This window comes from Trichechus manatus, unplaced genomic scaffold (assembly GCF_000243295.1).
Source record: "Trichechus manatus latirostris isolate Lorelei unplaced genomic scaffold, TriManLat1.0 scaffold00073, whole genome shotgun sequence".
NCBI classification, from domain to species: Eukaryota; Metazoa; Chordata; class Mammalia; order Sirenia; family Trichechidae; genus Trichechus; species Trichechus manatus.
Window position 1 is genome coordinate 11,219,480 of NW_004444009.1, and position 17,271 is coordinate 11,236,750.

At 37.6% G+C, this 17,271-nt stretch overlaps 1 protein-coding gene across 1 annotated transcript in view; it reads left to right on the forward strand.

Annotated features, from left to right (window-relative positions):
- The window catches only part of LOC101348876 (monocarboxylate transporter 1), a 47,838-nt gene extending 31,561 nt beyond the window's left edge, over window positions 1-16,277 (forward strand). The window contains exons 2-5 of the mRNA XM_004380393.2: window positions 3,174-3,434; window positions 6,424-6,567; window positions 10,539-11,405; window positions 14,464-16,277. Coding sequence (XP_004380450.1) covers window positions 3,218-3,434; window positions 6,424-6,567; window positions 10,539-11,405; window positions 14,464-14,738 — 1,503 coding nt within the window. The 5' untranslated portion in view covers window positions 3,174-3,217 and the 3' untranslated portion in view covers window positions 14,739-16,277. The remainder of the gene's footprint in view (window positions 1-3,173; window positions 3,435-6,423; window positions 6,568-10,538; window positions 11,406-14,463) is intronic.
- The last annotated feature ends 994 nt before the right edge of the window (window positions 16,278-17,271 follow it).

The following is a 17,271-nucleotide window of genomic DNA, read 5'->3' on the forward strand; positions in this document are numbered from 1 at the left end:
TCCCCTGTATTGTGTACTGTCTCACCCTTCACCCAAGATACCACTTATCTATTGCCTATTTAGTATTCCCCCCCTACCCCTCCCATCCCTGGTAACCAACAAAGATTGTTACTTTTTGTGTGTAAACTTTTTCATGGGTTTTTACAATAGCGGTCTCATACAATATTTGTCCTTTTGTGACTGACTTATTTTACTCAGCATAATGTCTCCAGTTTCATCCATGTTATGAGATGCTTCACAGATTCATCATTGTACTTTATTGTTGCATAGTACTCCATTGTGTGTATGTACCATGGTTTATCCATTCATCTGTTGATGGCCTCTAGGTTGTTCCCATCTTTTTGCTACTGTGAACAATGCTGCCATGAACATAGGTGTACATATGTCTATTTGAGTGACGACTCTTATTTCTCTAGGATATATTCCTAGGAGTGGGATTGCTGGATTGTATGGTATTTCTGTTTCTATTAATGGTCTTTGAGTTGTTTTTTGTTTTTTTAACTGATCTTCAACATAAATAGTTGGGCCTCTGGAATCCAGGATTCTCCTAGTGGAGCTTGCTGGTTCTCATTACATCTCAGACCTGTTTCTCTGGCCAAAGGACCCTGGGGAGTCTTGGGAAAAAGCTAAACAAAGCCTCTCAAGGAACTTTGGAGGAAATCTTCCCCTTCTGGAGGAATCTGAATAGTGTGTCTAGGACTTTTGTGGTGGCATTACTCTGATACAGGGTTTCTTGTAATCTCACTAAAAATGTTTGTATATACGTATATACGTGCATAAATAATGTATTATTTAGGATCTGAGAATTTTAAATGTTGGGATTCATTCTAATGACAGTTTAAAGTTCTAACAAAAGCATTTTCTGCATATCGTGACTGACCAACTTAAAGGAAAACCACTATGCATTTGTTTTTGGAGGGGCTAGTTTTTACAATAAATACTGGTAGTAAACGGTATGACTTTAACTGTGCAGGCTAATTTAGAACAGTAGAAGCTTAACTAATATGTAAATGATGGGTTTATACAAGTGAAGATCAGATGATGTCATGGAACACTGTAAACCCTACAAAATGAAGTTTTGTGGTAGCTCAAATACAAAGGAGTATATAGTAGCTTAGTCGAATTCAGTTTGTGAGCGGTAATCTGATTTCAGCAAGACAGCATCATCTGTCTCATTGAATTAATGTTCATTTAAGTTAATTTGAGTTTTGTAATTCTGTCTAATTTATATATATATAAATAACAAATAATTCATTAACTCAGTGGTCTGGCAAGAGTCCTCCTTCCCCCCTTAAAAAGGGTCTTTCATTTAAATATGGGTTTTGGAGGCAGAGTTTATGTCCATATCCAAGTCGATTTTTACTGTAGGATAATTTAAAAAATTTTAATGACTAAAAAGTTTTTAAATATAAGGAAACATTACCGTCTTTGTTCTAGTTACTGCCACTATTATTATTACTAGTACTTCTACTCTTTTTATTTGTTGTTGCTTTTATCATTATTATTTAGCCTAAGAGGATAAAATAATTTTTGGTATTAAAAAAAAGTTAGATTGTCAGACTAGATAAAAGATATATGCTGTGTAATGATACACAAAATGTAAGGACATAGAAAAAAGAAAAAGATACAGCAAGAACCATAACCAAAAGAAAGATCTACCAAAAGCCTACAGCAAATACCAGTTCAAAATGGTGAAACATTAGCAGCATTCTCTTTAAAAAATTCCAAAACACAAATGCCTAACATTGCTACCTGTCTTTACCATTGTACTAGAGTGTTTAAATTTTAACTTTAATTACATTTATCTGAGATCTTCTCGATTAGATAAGGATAGGAATTATATCTATTTTAGTCACTGCTGTCTTTATAGTACCTGCAAAAGGCCTGGCATGTAGTAAGCCTTTAATAAATACCTGGGAATGATTGTATTTTACCTTAGTATCCTTTTGTTGAATTGTTTCAGTTGAGAGCATTGATTATTATTTTCTTTTTCCTCCCCCTTTTATTCATTTTTTCATTTTTTAGGAAAATTTTCTGTAGGGGCTGTTTTCTTTCTACCCCTACAAGGTCACTTGTCCTAAATCATATTTGAAGTATTCAGATCAGTTGGAAGGAACTGTATTTAGAAGTTGAGACTACTCTTGCTATTAAGCTAGGATTTGTATTTTAGACTAAAGAACATTGAGGCCAAGAGTGAGATTGCTGTCTCTATATTATTGCTGTAATACGGCCTGAGTGGAGGTAATCTGAAGTGGGCATGCTAACATAGTGTTGCAGAATGAGTTGAAATATAGGGTGAAAGTTACCTTAAATAAGTTAAAGGAGAGTTTCATGAGAAGCCAGATAAGCATACCACCAAACGCTCACTCTATCTACTCCTTGTCATAATCTAACAGGAGATTTTTTTTTTTAACCATGCTGTTCACTAGATAGCACTGGATGACTTCAAGTTTTTATAACTGTTATCTTTTGAAATCAGAGTTCAATTTGAGAGCTTAACTGTATTGACTATCTGTTATTTAGTTGTCATACCGTGGGGAAAGAAATACCATGAATTGAGGCAATTAGATGAAAGGGAATTTTTCTGAAATAATTTTCCAGCCCAGTAAGCGAGACTTTTGTTTGTTCGGAATGATCTTCTATTTTGCAAATTGCTACATATCTAGTGAGTTAGGTACTTACTTCCTAACAATTATAAATCAGCCCATAAATAAGAGAAAGTAAAAAGAAACTAAGTATTAAAGAATGTGTTTTGGGAAAAGGGAGAAACTTGTAGAGGCTGTATTTAAAACATGAAACTTTCTTAGGGTGTTAGGTGAATTTTGCAAGCACATAAGTCAAATGAGGCATATTTATAGTAAGTAATTTGAGGAATTATGATACTGATAAAAGCCAGTAGGTGTATTTCAATACCTGTACACTATACAAAGGCTACATGTATTAAAAATGACTTATTTTGGTATGCTTTCTAAGTGGTAGGGAGCTTTTTTCCTTTAAGCTGCTAAAAATAACGGGCAATACCGTAAATCTAAGACTTTTTCTGTTAATGTTCTCAGAAAACAATGTCTGTGTTAGGTAACATTGAAGAACATTCTGTTACTTCAAAGCTAGGTGTAAGGGGTTTTGTGGGACATACTATTGTTGATGTATTATTTTAATTTAATATCTTTCAGATATTTGGATCTGACCTGCATTTTGAAATTTATCTTCACGTACAATGCCACCAGCAGTTGGAGGTCCAGTTGGATACACCCCCCCAGATGGAGGCTGGGGGTGGGCAGTAGTTGTTGGAGCTTTCATTTCCATCGGCTTCTCTTATGCATTTCCTAAATCTATTACTGTGTTCTTCAAAGAAATTGAAGGTATATTCAATGCCACCACCAGTGAAGTATCATGGATATCCTCCATCATGTTGGCTGTTATGTATGGTGGAGGTAAGTACCCACTAAGGCCTGCTCTTTTAACTACCATTAAGCAGCCAGAGACTCTGTATTAGGTAACTTTTCTTTTTGATGTCTTATTCAGTGAGGTATTTTGAAATGTTATTTCTGTAAGCTTTTTGTCACATTTAGAGTTACATTTTTTCATTCCCTTGGCCTCTCTTCCCAATGGCAAGTCTTGCTCTGATTGTTCTACTGTAGTATTCTGAAACAGAAATGAGAAATTGTGAGGATCCCTGATTTGATCCAACTCAAGTATTGAGCTAAAAAAAAAAGTTTTCAGTGACAACAACTGATTTTTCTTGTTATTGCTCTCTGCTAAATAAATACAGACACTTTCTAAATGTTGTTGGAAGAATTAAAATAAGTCAGGCTAACCTGAATAGCATTGTTCAAAGTCTCAGGTAAAATCTTTTCATGGTGTTAGAATTAAAGAACTCAATAAAATCTGTCCCTTGTTCCTTGTGACTTTATGAGTCCAAAAGCATTTCAGCTGTACCCTACACAATGAAGTTTTGTCATTTTTTCCCCTTCTGTTTTCTTTGGCAAATTGTGAAGGAAATGTAGAGAGTAAGTTGTTTACTTAACATCATTTAAAATTGTGTTTCACCTGGGAACATCAAGTCACAATTTAACTTGTAAAAGTCAAGCCCACTGTAATAGTTAAAATATCTGGTAGTTTAGCAGGAATTCTAAATCCAAGTGTATTTATTTACTGGGATTGACAGTGTATCTTGTTGCTTATTTAGCCAAGCTTTTACTTCTTTTAATCTTGGTTTTGGTGGAAATTTAGTACCTCAGATTATTCTCATATGTAGCTCTTTAACAGCCCTGGCAGTACAGTGGTTAAGAACTATGGCTGGTAACCAAGAAGTCAAAGTTCAAATCCACCAGCTGCTCCTTGGAATCCCTGTGGGGCAGTTCTACTCTGTCCTATAGGGTCGCTATGAGTTGGAATCGACTTAATGGCAATGGATTTTGTTTTGTTTGTTTGCTTGTTTAGCTCTTTTATAGAGATTCCACATTCCAGTTATAAATAATTTAGCCTTAGGCTGCTAAACTTGTGACAGATTCAGCCAGTAGCTATTGAGCCCTATGGTCATGTTTAGCACTGAGTTATGTTAGGCGTTGTGAGTGATAGAGAGCACTCGTCCCGACCCTAGCCTTTTAGAAGTTTATAACATAAGCTAATCAAACAGGAGTGAGTAATTGAAGTCATAAATTAATCAAGCACATGATTTAATTTCACAGAAGAAATAGGTAACCTGGTTAAACTGAGTAGCTAGGAACAGAAGTGGGAAGACTTTTTTTCTACTGTATATCTTTTTGTACTTTTTAAAGTTTGAACATATGCTTATTTTGTTTATTAAATGAATAATTTTTTAAAGAACCTAAGTCCTAAATTATAGTACTTATTATTTTTAATAAGTTCAGAGAAATCAAAAGGGACTTTGGACCATATTCTAGCTTCTGAGAGCCAGTAATTTTGGCGGCTCTGAACACTAACCTGCCAGGATTTCTAATAATGTTCTGACCATTATGACTTGAAGAAATTGGTGTATTATCCAGAGGTACCTGCTCCAGGTCCTCAGTGTATCTTTAGGCTGACTACAGATCAGAGGTTCACATGTTGAAATTCTGAGCTGCAGAATTTCTTGAAAAAGAGTTTGAGAGCCACTTGCATTTTACATCAAAAGTAAGTGATGTCAGTAGTGCTAATTGCACATGACACTTTCCTTTGAGGAAACGGTTGGTTCCTTCTTTGTCCTCAACTCTTTGTAAGATAACTAGCACATTTCTCTAAATTTGTTATAATAGGCCTATAAATTGGACCTATTCTCTACTTTTAATGATAGCTAATTGGGGTTGTCATCCTTCCTGAAATAACTGTGAAAAACAAATTGCCTATTATGAGCCTTGTGGCAGATTTTTTTTTTACTAAATGGGTTATTTTGTTTTGATTGGCTTCTAAATATTATGTCCCCTAAGAATTATCTTCACTTTTACAGATGTAATAATTCTTTACTTGTGCACTTGAGCCATACCCAGAACTCTAGTATGTTTTGAGTTATGATTGGTTTAGTTTTTTTTTTTTTTTTAGTGCTTTAGGTCAGAGGTAGATGCTAATGCTTGTTAGAGTCTAAGTATCCTTTTTTGTGGGGTTACCGAGGAGAAAGAGTCCATGGGTGGTGCAGATGGTTAATGCGCTTAGTTGGAGGTTTGAGTCCACCCAGAGGAGCCTTGGGAGAAAGGCCTGGCAGTCTACTTCAGAAAAATCAGCCACTGAAAACCCCCTATGGAGCACAGTTCTATTTTTTTTTTTTTTAAACAACACAAACCACATTTATGATAACGTGTATTCAAATATGTTCATATATCACATCCTATCAGTTGTCTTTATTCCAGATGCCTGTCCAAAAATTAAAACAGAGCAAACTTACTAAATATATGTTGATCATATCCTAGATACAGTAAGAAGCCTATGAACATCCATTACCAGAGTGTTTTCAGCCTGTTCTGCCTTATAAGAGAAAGACTAAGGATAGACTAGAGTCTTTTATACAGTGAAACCTGTGAGAGCTGGAACTCAATGGGACTGCTTTGTTTTCCTGGGTCTCACAAGTTTTCCGCCTTTGATGGGGGAAGTCTTACCACTTTTCTAGCTCTCTCTGTTAGTGGAAAATATTTGAGTTTTCCTTCTCTGACAGGTTCTGACTTTTTCAGGTTTTATTGTATTTTAATAAAATTCCATCCAATATTTCTAGATATAGAAGATATACAGTGATGTTTTCTAGCGTCTTTATTTTCCAGTACACATACCTGTGACTCTGAAATAATTACAGAAAGCTATATTCTTTACCATTGCCCTTTGTTCTATCTGTTTATTCTGGAGGATTTGTCATTTAGTGTCATTAATGCCTTGTGTAGATATGAGGGGTAGGTTCTTTTCCTTTATACTACTACATTTTTGGTTATCTCTTAGGTCCTATCAGCAGTGTCCTGGTGAATAAATATGGCAGTCGTCCAATCATGATTGCTGGTGGCTGCTTGTCAGGCTGTGGCTTGATTGCAGCTTCTTTCTGTAACAGTGTACAGGAACTTTACTTGTGTATTGGAGTCATTGGAGGTGAGTTGCTCCTGATTCATTTTCAAGCATTAATTTACTGCTGCTGTTGGGTGTTTATGTGCATTCATCTGTCAGATCTTTTGAGTGAAATTACTTCCTTATAGAAATTACTGGATTATATTGAAGAGCTATAGATAAATTAGCACATTAGAAAAGCAAACTTTTAAAGGTATTGCTGTCATATAGATGTTCATTGTTCGTTGAATTTGAAAGAGATGGTTTCCCTAAGAATAGACGGTGGTGGATAAAATGTACCTGGCAACCTGTTGCAAGAGTGGTCATTAGTTATAACTTCTTCCTCACAAGAGGAAGTAGGCTTCTATTGGAGAAGGAGAAAGTACTAAACATAAAGCAGGAGTTATGTGGTAGGTAGAATGCCCCGATATACTTTTGAGAGGTAGAAGATACTTGATTTTTTTTAATAGCCAGATTGCCATATTGAATTATTGCCATAATGAACTCAAGGTATTAAGTATACTTAATATATATCTTAAATATCTTTCCATGTCTTTAAATATTATGATATATAACATTTTTAATGTTTATTATTCCATTGAATGGATATACCATAATTTAATCAGTGTTATTAATCGTTGAATATTTAGGTTGTTGAACAGTATCTGATTGATAGTCTTTTGTGAACATTAATATTTTATCAGGATAGATTTGTAGAAGGGGAACTGCTGTGTGTGTGTGTCTTTAATACATATAAGCTAAGTTACTTTCCAGAAATCCCACCCACAATATATGAGAACGAGTGTCCTCGCCAACTATGGGATATTGTCTTTTTTTTTAATCACTGCCAGTTTAACAGGTGAACAATGTCTCCTGGTTATAATTTGCATCTCTTTAAGAGCTCAGGCTGCTAACCGAAAGGTCAGCAGTTTGAATCCACCAGGCACTCCTTGGAAACCCTATGGGGCAGCTCCACTCTGTCATATAGGGTCGCTATGAGTCGGAATTGACTGATGGCAACAGGGTTTTTTTTTTTTATTAGTAGTAAGGTAAATATTTTTCATATGTTGTGACTGTGTATATTTTTTTACAAAATGCCTGTTGACCATTTTTGTGTATTCATTTTCTTGTTGATATAAGAATAATGTGTAATAACTTTATATATTAAATTATCCTTTTGCATGAGATGCATTTATTTTTCCCAATTAATTTTTTGCTGTTTGAAAATTTTTGATTTAATCTTGTTCTACTTTTTCCCCCTAATTAAATGTTCTAACATTTTCAGGGTTTCAAAACCCTCAGTCTTGAATATCATTCTTAGAAAGTTGTTTCCCACTCCAAGATCATGAATATTATTTGCCTACTTTTTCTTTTAGTATGCTTTATACTTTACATTTAAAAATTCTGAATGGATGAAAACATCTAACATAAAATGAGAAGAAATACAACTTTGTTTCTTCTTTTATTGATTCACTTGTCAAATATTTATTCAGCAATAACCATATGTATGCCAGACACTGTTCTAGGTGTTGTGGGGATTGAGCAACAAGTTCAGGCAACAACTCCCTTAAATGGGAGGAAGCAGACAATGAAAGACTCACAAATAAATAAAAAAGAAAAAATATTAAGTAGCGATAAATGCCCTACAAAGCCTTAGAACCAAGTGTTGTGACACTTTGGTAGTCACCAAAGGTGACGAGATGGCTTTAAGTAGGGATCTGAGTGACAGCAAAGAATTAGCTTTGTGAAACTCTAGGGAAACATAGGCCTTAAGTCAGTAGCATGCTTATTATTGGCACATGTGAGAAAGGTGTGGTATGTGGTCAGGGAGGGAGGTAAGGCCAGGGTAAAGACTGTGGATAGGCAGCCATTAGCAGGTTTGAAATAAGGGAGTGACCCACTCTGGTTTATTGGTTTAAGCCTCTGTGAATGGCTTAAACACAGATGGTAGGAAGCAAGAGGGTTAGGGGTAAGGGGGACTGTGAGGAAGAGCATTTAGAAAGCTACTTGAATATTTACTCATAATAGCACTATGTATTGATTCATTTGTTCTTTCCGTATTAAGTTAAAATGTCACTTTTATCTTACATTAAATGTTTGTATATATTTTGGGTCTATTCCTGGACTTGCTGTCCATTTTCATTGATCGGTGTTTCTTCCAGAGACAGGGCCACACTGTTCTAATGATCACAGCTTTTGTAAATATGTTTAAGTATCTGTCAGGGTTGGTCCCACTCCTCCCCCCTGCACCACCAAAAATGTCTTGGTGATTTCCATGTCTAGTATAATCAGTTCAATTATGTCCTGTTCTGACACTACCTGCAGTGCAGTTCTTCTGTCCCTTAACCACCAGGGCCAGGTCATATCTCACAGGCTAAAGGGCACAGTCCTCCACACTGCCAAATAGGCCCAAAACTTCAGAGATCATCCGGAAGTTCAGGACTCCCCAGGACACCTCCACTTCTGACCTGCTAGCTGCGAATTCAAGGGTTCCCACTATCGCATGAGGACACCTGCCCTTCTGACCTGCTAGCTACCCCCTCGGGTTCAATTATTTGCCAGGATGTTTCACAGAACTCAGGAAAGCACTGCACTTACAATTACAGTTCTATTATATTGTTGTTGCCACTGAGAGGATATAAAATCAGAACTGGCATAAAGAAGAGATGCATGGGGCGAGGTCTGGGAGGGTCCCCAACACAAAACTTCCCATATCCCCAGGGATACATTGATGTCTGTCACTACCCAGGAAGCTCACCCATGTTTCAGTGTCCAGAGCTTTTTAGGGGGGTTTATTATGTAGGCAAGGGCCCTGGTGGCACAGTGGTTAAGCGGTAGGCTGCTAGCCAAAAGGTCAGCAGTTCAGATCCACCAGCTGGTCCTTGGAAATCCTATGGGATAGTTCTGCTCTGTCCTGTAGGGTGGCTATAAGTTAGAATTAACTCGACAGCAATGGGTTTGGGGTTTTTTTTTTTTTTTGGTATTAGGTGGGCACAATTGATGGAGTCATTGCCCATGTGGTCTCCAGTCCCCCACTTCTCCCTGGAGTTCAGGCTGATGTAATGTGGGTCTTTCTGCATGGCCACCCCCACCCCAGCATGAGTCACCTCATTAACATAACCTGTCAGGTGTGGTCCAAAGTTCTCCATGAATAACAAAGACATTCCAGTTACTAGAAAATTCCAGGGGTTTAGAGGTTACTTCCCACAACAAATTCTTTGGGTAAAGTAATTCTTCACCCACCCCGTGTATTTGCTCTCTAAATATATTTTAGAGTCACTCTACCTCATCCCCAAAATAAAATCCACTGACATTTTTATTGGAATCACATTAAGTTAATACATTCGGTTGGGGAGTATTGACATCTTGACAGTGTTATCTTTTATTATCCAAAGACTATTTGTATTTGTGTTTCGTTTTTAATTCTCAGGCAAGTTTCACAATTTTAGTCATATAAATTACACATTTTAAAATCATTGGTGTTGTAGTGAAAGGGATAATTTTGTATTGCATTTTCTATTGTAAATATGTTTTTTCTCTGTTCGTAACTGTCTGCTTAATGATCTTCTACTGGTTATGATAGCCCTTCAGGTGATTTTACCAAGTTTGACAACTAGACAGTCATTTCCCTCCAGATAATACAAACAATAATTAATATTTACTGAGTGCTTACTACATTCCAGGCACTGTTCTAAGTGCTTTATAGGAATTAAGTCTTGTGTTCCTCACAACAGTGCTGTGTGCCTGTTTTACATATTAAGAAACAGTCAGGAGGCTCAACATATCTGAGATTACAAAGCCAGTAAGTGGTGATGCTGAGATTTGAACCCATGTATTCTGGTTTTAGAGCTTACACTTTAAACCACTTTACAATATGGCCTCTCTAATGATGATGACTTTTATCTCCTTTCCATTATTTATACCTCTTAGTTTCTTTGTCTGGCTAAGTAATTCCAAATATATTTCTGACATTTATTACAGTATGTGCTTTTTTTCTTTTTCCCCCTCTTCCCCAGGCCTTGGACTTGCCTTCAACTTGAATCCAGCTCTAACCATGATTGGCAAGTATTTCTACAAGAAACGACCATTGGCAAATGGACTGGCCATGGCAGGCAGCCCTGTGTTCCTCTCTACCCTGGCTCCCCTCAACCAGGCTTTCTTTGGTATCTTTGGCTGGAGAGGAAGCTTCCTAATTCTTGGGGGCCTCCTTCTAAACTGCTGTGTAGCTGGATCCCTGATGCGACCAATAGGGCCCAAGCCAACCAACGAAAGGAAAGAGAAGTCTAAAGAATCCCTTCAGGAAGCTGGAAAATCTGATGAAAAAAAAGATGCAGGTGATGCAAATACAGATCTTATTGGCGGAAACCCCAAAGAGGAGAAACTATCAGTCTTCCAAACAATTAACAGATTCCTGGACTTTTCCCTTTTTACTCACAGAGGCTTTTTGCTGTACCTCTCTGGCAATGTACTTATGTTTTTTGGACTGTTTACACCTTTAGTCTTTCTTAGTAATTACGGCAAGAGTAAGCATTACTCTAGCGAGAAATCTGCCTTCCTGCTTTCTATTCTGGCCTTTGTTGACATGGTCGCCAGACCTTCCATGGGACTTGTAGCCAACACAAGGTGGATAAGACCTCGTGTTCAGTATTTCTTTGCAGCTTCTATTATTGCAAATGGAGTGTGTCATATGTTAGCACCTTTAGCCACCAGCTATATTGGGTTCTGTGTCTATGCGGTATTCTTTGGATTTGCATTTGGATGGCTCAGCTCAGTATTATTTGAAACACTGATGGACCTCGTTGGACCCCAGAGGTTCTCCAGCGCTGTGGGATTGGTGACCATTGTGGAATGCTGTCCTGTCCTCCTGGGGCCACCAATGTTAGGTATAGTATGTCCCCCTACCTCTCTGGTTTCTGTTATCGTATAACAGGTGTACAAGATTGGAAGGGTGATAGAAAGCAGAGGTTAGTAAGCTGCTTGATGGCAGAGAGCAAATCTCATTTCTGTACCTCGGTACTGGCCCAATGCTTGTACAGCATAACTGCTCAGATACAGAATTGGATTAAGTTGAACCATCAAGTGAAAAAAGAATCAAATATTACAAAATTCTGGTTTTTTAAAATAGTTTTTCCTCTTCATAAAATTAATATGCTTATTATAGGAAAATGTGTAAAATACAACGCTACCTTTAAAGCACTGACGGTGATTTCATTTTACTGACGGAGTGTATCTCAATGGTAATCGTTAAAATGATAATAATTGCTACTGTATGAAGCTCACAGTGTACCAAGGACTGTCCTGTTGTTGCTATTGTTGTTAAGTGCCCTTGAGTTGAATTTCATGTGACAGAGTAGAACTGCACCATAGGGTTTTCTAAGCTGGTGGCACAATGATTAAGCGCTTGGCTATCAACCAAAAGGTCGGTGTTCAAACCCACCAGCTGCTCTATGGAAGAAAAAAACCTGGCAGTCTGCTCCCATAAAGATTACAGCCTAGGAAACCACATGGGGCAGTTCTACTCTGACATATAGGGTCACTGTGAATCAAAATCAACTCGAAGGCACACAAACAACAGTCTTTACGGCAGCAGTTCACCAGATCTTTCTCCTGCAGAGCGGTTGGGTAAGTTCAGACTGCCATCCTTTTGGTTAGCAGCTGCTTACCCAGAGTACTGTCCAGGGTTTTTGCACCACTAGAATTTCTTGGGACTGTCCTAGCCATTTATATATCCTGTCGTATCTCACAAGTTTATAAGGATGGACTATTATAATCTCCACTTTATAAATGAAGACACAGAGGTTTGTAAAGGTGAAATAATTTGACCAAGATCACACACAGCTAGTGAGTATAAAATTTGGGGACTATTCCCTAAGATTACTAAGTACTTCACATTTTAAATTAATAGCCCAATAGATAACACGAGGGGGAGAATTTGGCCCTCCTTCTGGGCATGACTCATACTTTTGAAATTATGATTTGGGGAGTGAGGACACACAAAGAAGAGCCACACTGTCATCTGATAATACCTTCTTCCTCCCTTTCCGTACCCAGTGAGTTGCCAAATCCTGCCAGTTTTCACCGCCTAAATCTCTCTAATATGTCTACTTTCTCTATTACAACTGCTCCCATCTCTTATCTGGGCTGCTCCAGTAACCTCCTAACTAGTCTACCCATATCCACTCAAAGTGGGCTACAGTCTGGTTTCTACTATGCCAGCAAAATTATCTTTGCAAATGTAAATCTGATATTCCAACTGATTAGAACTCACCATTTGTTTCCCATTGTTTTTAGGATAAAGATCAGATTCCCTAATGTGGCCTGCAAGGCTCTGCATGGCCTGGCTCTTGGCTGTTCTTCCTTGGTGGTGGTGGGATCCTCTCTTTCACACCTCTGGGGTCACTCATCTCAAGTCCAGCGGGATGGCAAAACTAACCAATCCCTTTCGTGGGCTACAATTACCATATCTGCACAGTCGCGCCCAATCATTTGGTGGGAGTTACAAGATCAGAGCTAGAAAGGCCACACAAAAGTGATCCATTGCACCACACCACTGAACTGTGGATGTTATCTCCTTTGCTAGCACAGCCAATGCCTAGCATATGATAATACCTGTTGCTGTTGGGTCGATTCCAACCCATAGCAACCCTATACACAGAGTAGAACTGCCCCATGGGGTTTCCAAGGCTGTAAGTCTTTACCAGAGCAGACTTCCACATCTTTCTCCCACGGAGCAGCTGGTGGGTTCAAACCACCAACCTGTTGGTTAGCAGCTGAGCACTTAACCACATGCTACCAGGGCTCCTTAGCATGTGATAAGGGCTCAGTAAATACTGCTGAATGAATAATGTTCTGAGTTAGAAAACCCTATGGAATCATTTTGAATTAGTCCTTTATAGATGTAGAGTAGGGTTTTCCAAATTTTATTCCTTGAGATACTAGTTTGATGAGATGCTAATAAAATTTACTATAACAGGGTTTCATGGCCAAAAAAAAAAAGTTTGAGAACACCAAGTTAAAGAGATTTCTTTACTGCAGGATCTTGCAAAGCCTGTAATATGCTAATGTGCTTTTGAATCTTTAAAAGGATATGATATGCCACTTCCCAAATTTACTTGGCTAAAAGTTTGAGGACACCAAGTCAAAGAGATTTCTTTACTACAGGATCTTGCAAAGCCTGTAATATGGTAATGTGCTTTTGAATCTTTAAAAGGATATGATATGCCACTTCCCAAATTTACTTGGCTTTTGAAACATGAGAGAGGTATCAGTGTAGCACAGTGGCTAAGGGTGTAGGCCCCTGATCAGACTTCCTAGGTTTAAAGCCAACCTATTTCACTTACTAGCTTTGTGACCTTGGGCAAGTTACTTAACATTTCTGTGCTTCAATTTTTATATCTGTACAATGGGGATGATGATAAAATCTGTCTGTTGTGAGAATTTAAGCAGTTATAACAGTGGAAGGATACTGGTGTGGGTTAAATTTTTAGTATAGGACGAGTGTTCATAGGAACATGCTTTGGGGACTGCTGATGTCTGAGAAAGAGCTTTGGCCTAGGAAACTGAAATAACTGTGGCCTTGGGCAAAACTCCTAAACCTCTTTTGAGCAACAATTTTTTTTTCTTTTTCCATTGTGTAATGAGAAAATTGATTCTCGGTGATCTCTAGGTCTTTCCCAATTCAAATTTGCCAAGATTTAATTATTTTAAATAATTAAAATCCTAAAAACAACAGGATATGCAAGGCCATCCAAAATGAGTGTGGCATTATAAACAAAGGATCAGATAATTTTTAGCCATTCCTTTTTAGACTAATTGTCATTTGTGGGTGCCTTAAAGATTGGATTGACATCTTTGAGTGGATCCTTAAGCTTTATTTGGGAAAGGGCATACTTGTTTACCTACATAACTTTTTTTGTTTTTTTCCTTTTTGGACATTTTTAGGTCGTCTCAATGACGTGTATGGAGACTACAAGTACACATACTGGGCATGTGGCGTAATCCTAATTTTCTCAGGTATCTATCTCTTCATTGGCATGGGCATCAATTATCGACTAGTGGCAAAAGAACAGAAAGAGCAGAAGCAGAAAATGGAAAGTAAAGAGGAGGAAGCCAGTGTAGCTATTGCTGAGAAGCCAAAAGAAGTTACTAAAGCAGCAGAATCTCTGGAGCAGAAAGGCACAGAAGGAAGCCCCAAAGAGGAGGAGAGTCCAGTCTGAGCCCATGAGGCTGAAGGGTAAATGGAGCAGCTTGTGACCCAAGATACCTGAAAATATTCTACTGGCCTGTATCCTACCAGTGGTGCTCAATGCAGACAGTGGACGTTTGTGTGGAAATTATACCAGGTGTTCCTTGTGGAATTTCTGTTTCACTCCTTAGTAGCCTGAGTTAAAAATGCCATATCCTTGGGTGAGGGAGTGGTTGGCAAAAGATGAGGGAAGGAAGTAGTTATTTCTGTTTTTTTTTTTTTTTTTTAATCTTAGCTTTTAACAGCGGCGTGAAGATTATAATATGTGCCTTAAGTTTTAGTCTTAGAACTCTTTAGGGAGCATTAACTTTTTTAACCATTCTGCTGAATTTATCTATTTTAAGTGTCATGTTTAAAGGAAAAATAACAACTAACTTGTTGGAGGCAAATCTAAAATTTTAAATTAATCTTGCTTCATTATTATTTGTGATATATTGCTAGACATTGTCAGTGGAAGATTTATGGATAGAAATACTGGTTGAAAGTTGGGGATTTTATAAAATGCTGACTAAAATATTTTCCAAGCCTCAGTAGTTGCCTGGCATATATGCCTGCTATGTATAAATTTAGGAAATTTAAAGCATAAAACTTTGGAGATATCTTGGCTTCTCTAGCCACATTGTACTAGTTAATACCTCTTTGATACCTTTTCTTGGGATGCTGATTAGAAGCCAAGCGCTTGAGGGTTGTTTCATTAAATTACTACTTTTGCTCCCCTGTTCAAAGACACTTTTTGAGTGGTTATATAGATCATTCCCCCTTTTGAAATCACTTGATATTATTTTTCTCACTGTAAAAGTTAGAATTAAAATCTACAAGACTGTATTTGTGTCTCCTTAGTAAATGCAACGCATCTAATAAATGTAGACAGATATTTGAAACAGTAGCTGAATTCAGCTTAGGTTTTTCTAAAACTTCAGTTAAACTGTGAGACTATTGGAACTTTTTTTCCTGGAATTTTCCCCCTTTATTCATAGTGTTTCCATTTATGTCTGCTTCAGCTTAAAGGTAGGTGTGTGTGTGTGTGTGTGTGTGTGTGTGTTTCAGTGTGTGTGTGTTTCAGTGTGTTCAAATTAAAGACTGCCAAAGAAATTTGGCCCCAGGCAAGCCAGTACGGATAAGATTGGGAGAGAAGTTACTAAGTGTGCTCAGTTTCAATAAATAACTCCTTTTCTTTTTTCTGAGAAGGCCTTAAAGAAAATTATGTTGTGCTTAGATTTACTGGAAGTATTCTTTCCACACAAACCTGAAGATTTTGTGAGCCTTTTCACTTACTGAAAAGTAGAGAAATGGGCTCAGTGTAATGATAGGAGGGAGGACAGACCAGAAGAAAAACTGTAAATATTTTTTAACCTAGTATCTTTTAAATTGAGGCAGGAAGATATTGATAAACATTCAATTAATTATATTCCAAGAATTTAAATTATCATTGTAATTAACAGAGTGAAACTATAGATACAAAACCTGTGTAAGAGGCTGACTTTTCCAAATAAACATCTTTTTTAAAAAATGTTTTTTCAACCTCCAAATGTTCGTGATCACTAGCCATTAGAGAAATAGCAGATCAAAACTATAATGAGATACCATCTCACCCCAACATAACTGGGTACGAATCAAAAAAACAAAATAACAAATAGAGAGGCTGTGAGGAGATTGGAACTCTTAGGCACTGCTGGTGGGAATACAAAATAGTATCATTTTGGAAAATGATATGGTGCTTCCTTAAAAAGCTAGAAATAGAAATACCATACAAATCAGCAGTTCCACTCCTAGGACTATATCCTAGAGAAAAAAGAGCTGTCACATGAATAGACATAAGCACATCCGTGTTCGCTGCAGCATTATTCACAATAGCAAAAAGATGGAAACAATCTAAGTGCCCATCAGCAGATGAATGGATAAATTATGGTACACACAGTGGAATACTACACAACAATAAAGAACAACAAGGAATCTGTGAAACATTTCTCAGAACATGGATGAATCTGGAGGGCATTATGTTGAGTGAAATAAATCAATCACAAAAGGACAAATATTGTTTGAGACCACTATTATTAAAAACTCATGAAAAGGTTTACACACAGAAACAATCTTTGATGGTTGGGGTGGGAGGAAACACTAGACAATAGATAAGTGGTAACTTTTGTGAAGGGTAAGACAGTACACAATACTGGGGAAGTCAGCACAGCTTGACCAAGGCAAGGTCATGGAAGCTTCATAGACACATCCAAACTCCCTGAGGGACCAAATTACTGGGCTGAGGGCTGTGGCGACCATGGTTTCAGGGGACAGCTAGCTCAATTCGCATAACAGTTTATAAAGAAGATGTTCTACATCCTACTTTGGTGAGTAGCATCTGGGGTTTTAAAAGCTTCTGAGTGGCCATTTAAGATACTCCACTGGTCCCACCCTGTCCGTAGCAAGGGAGAATGAAGAAAACCAAAGACATAAGGGAAAGATTAGTCCAAAGGACTAATGGACCACAACTATCACAGCCTCCACCA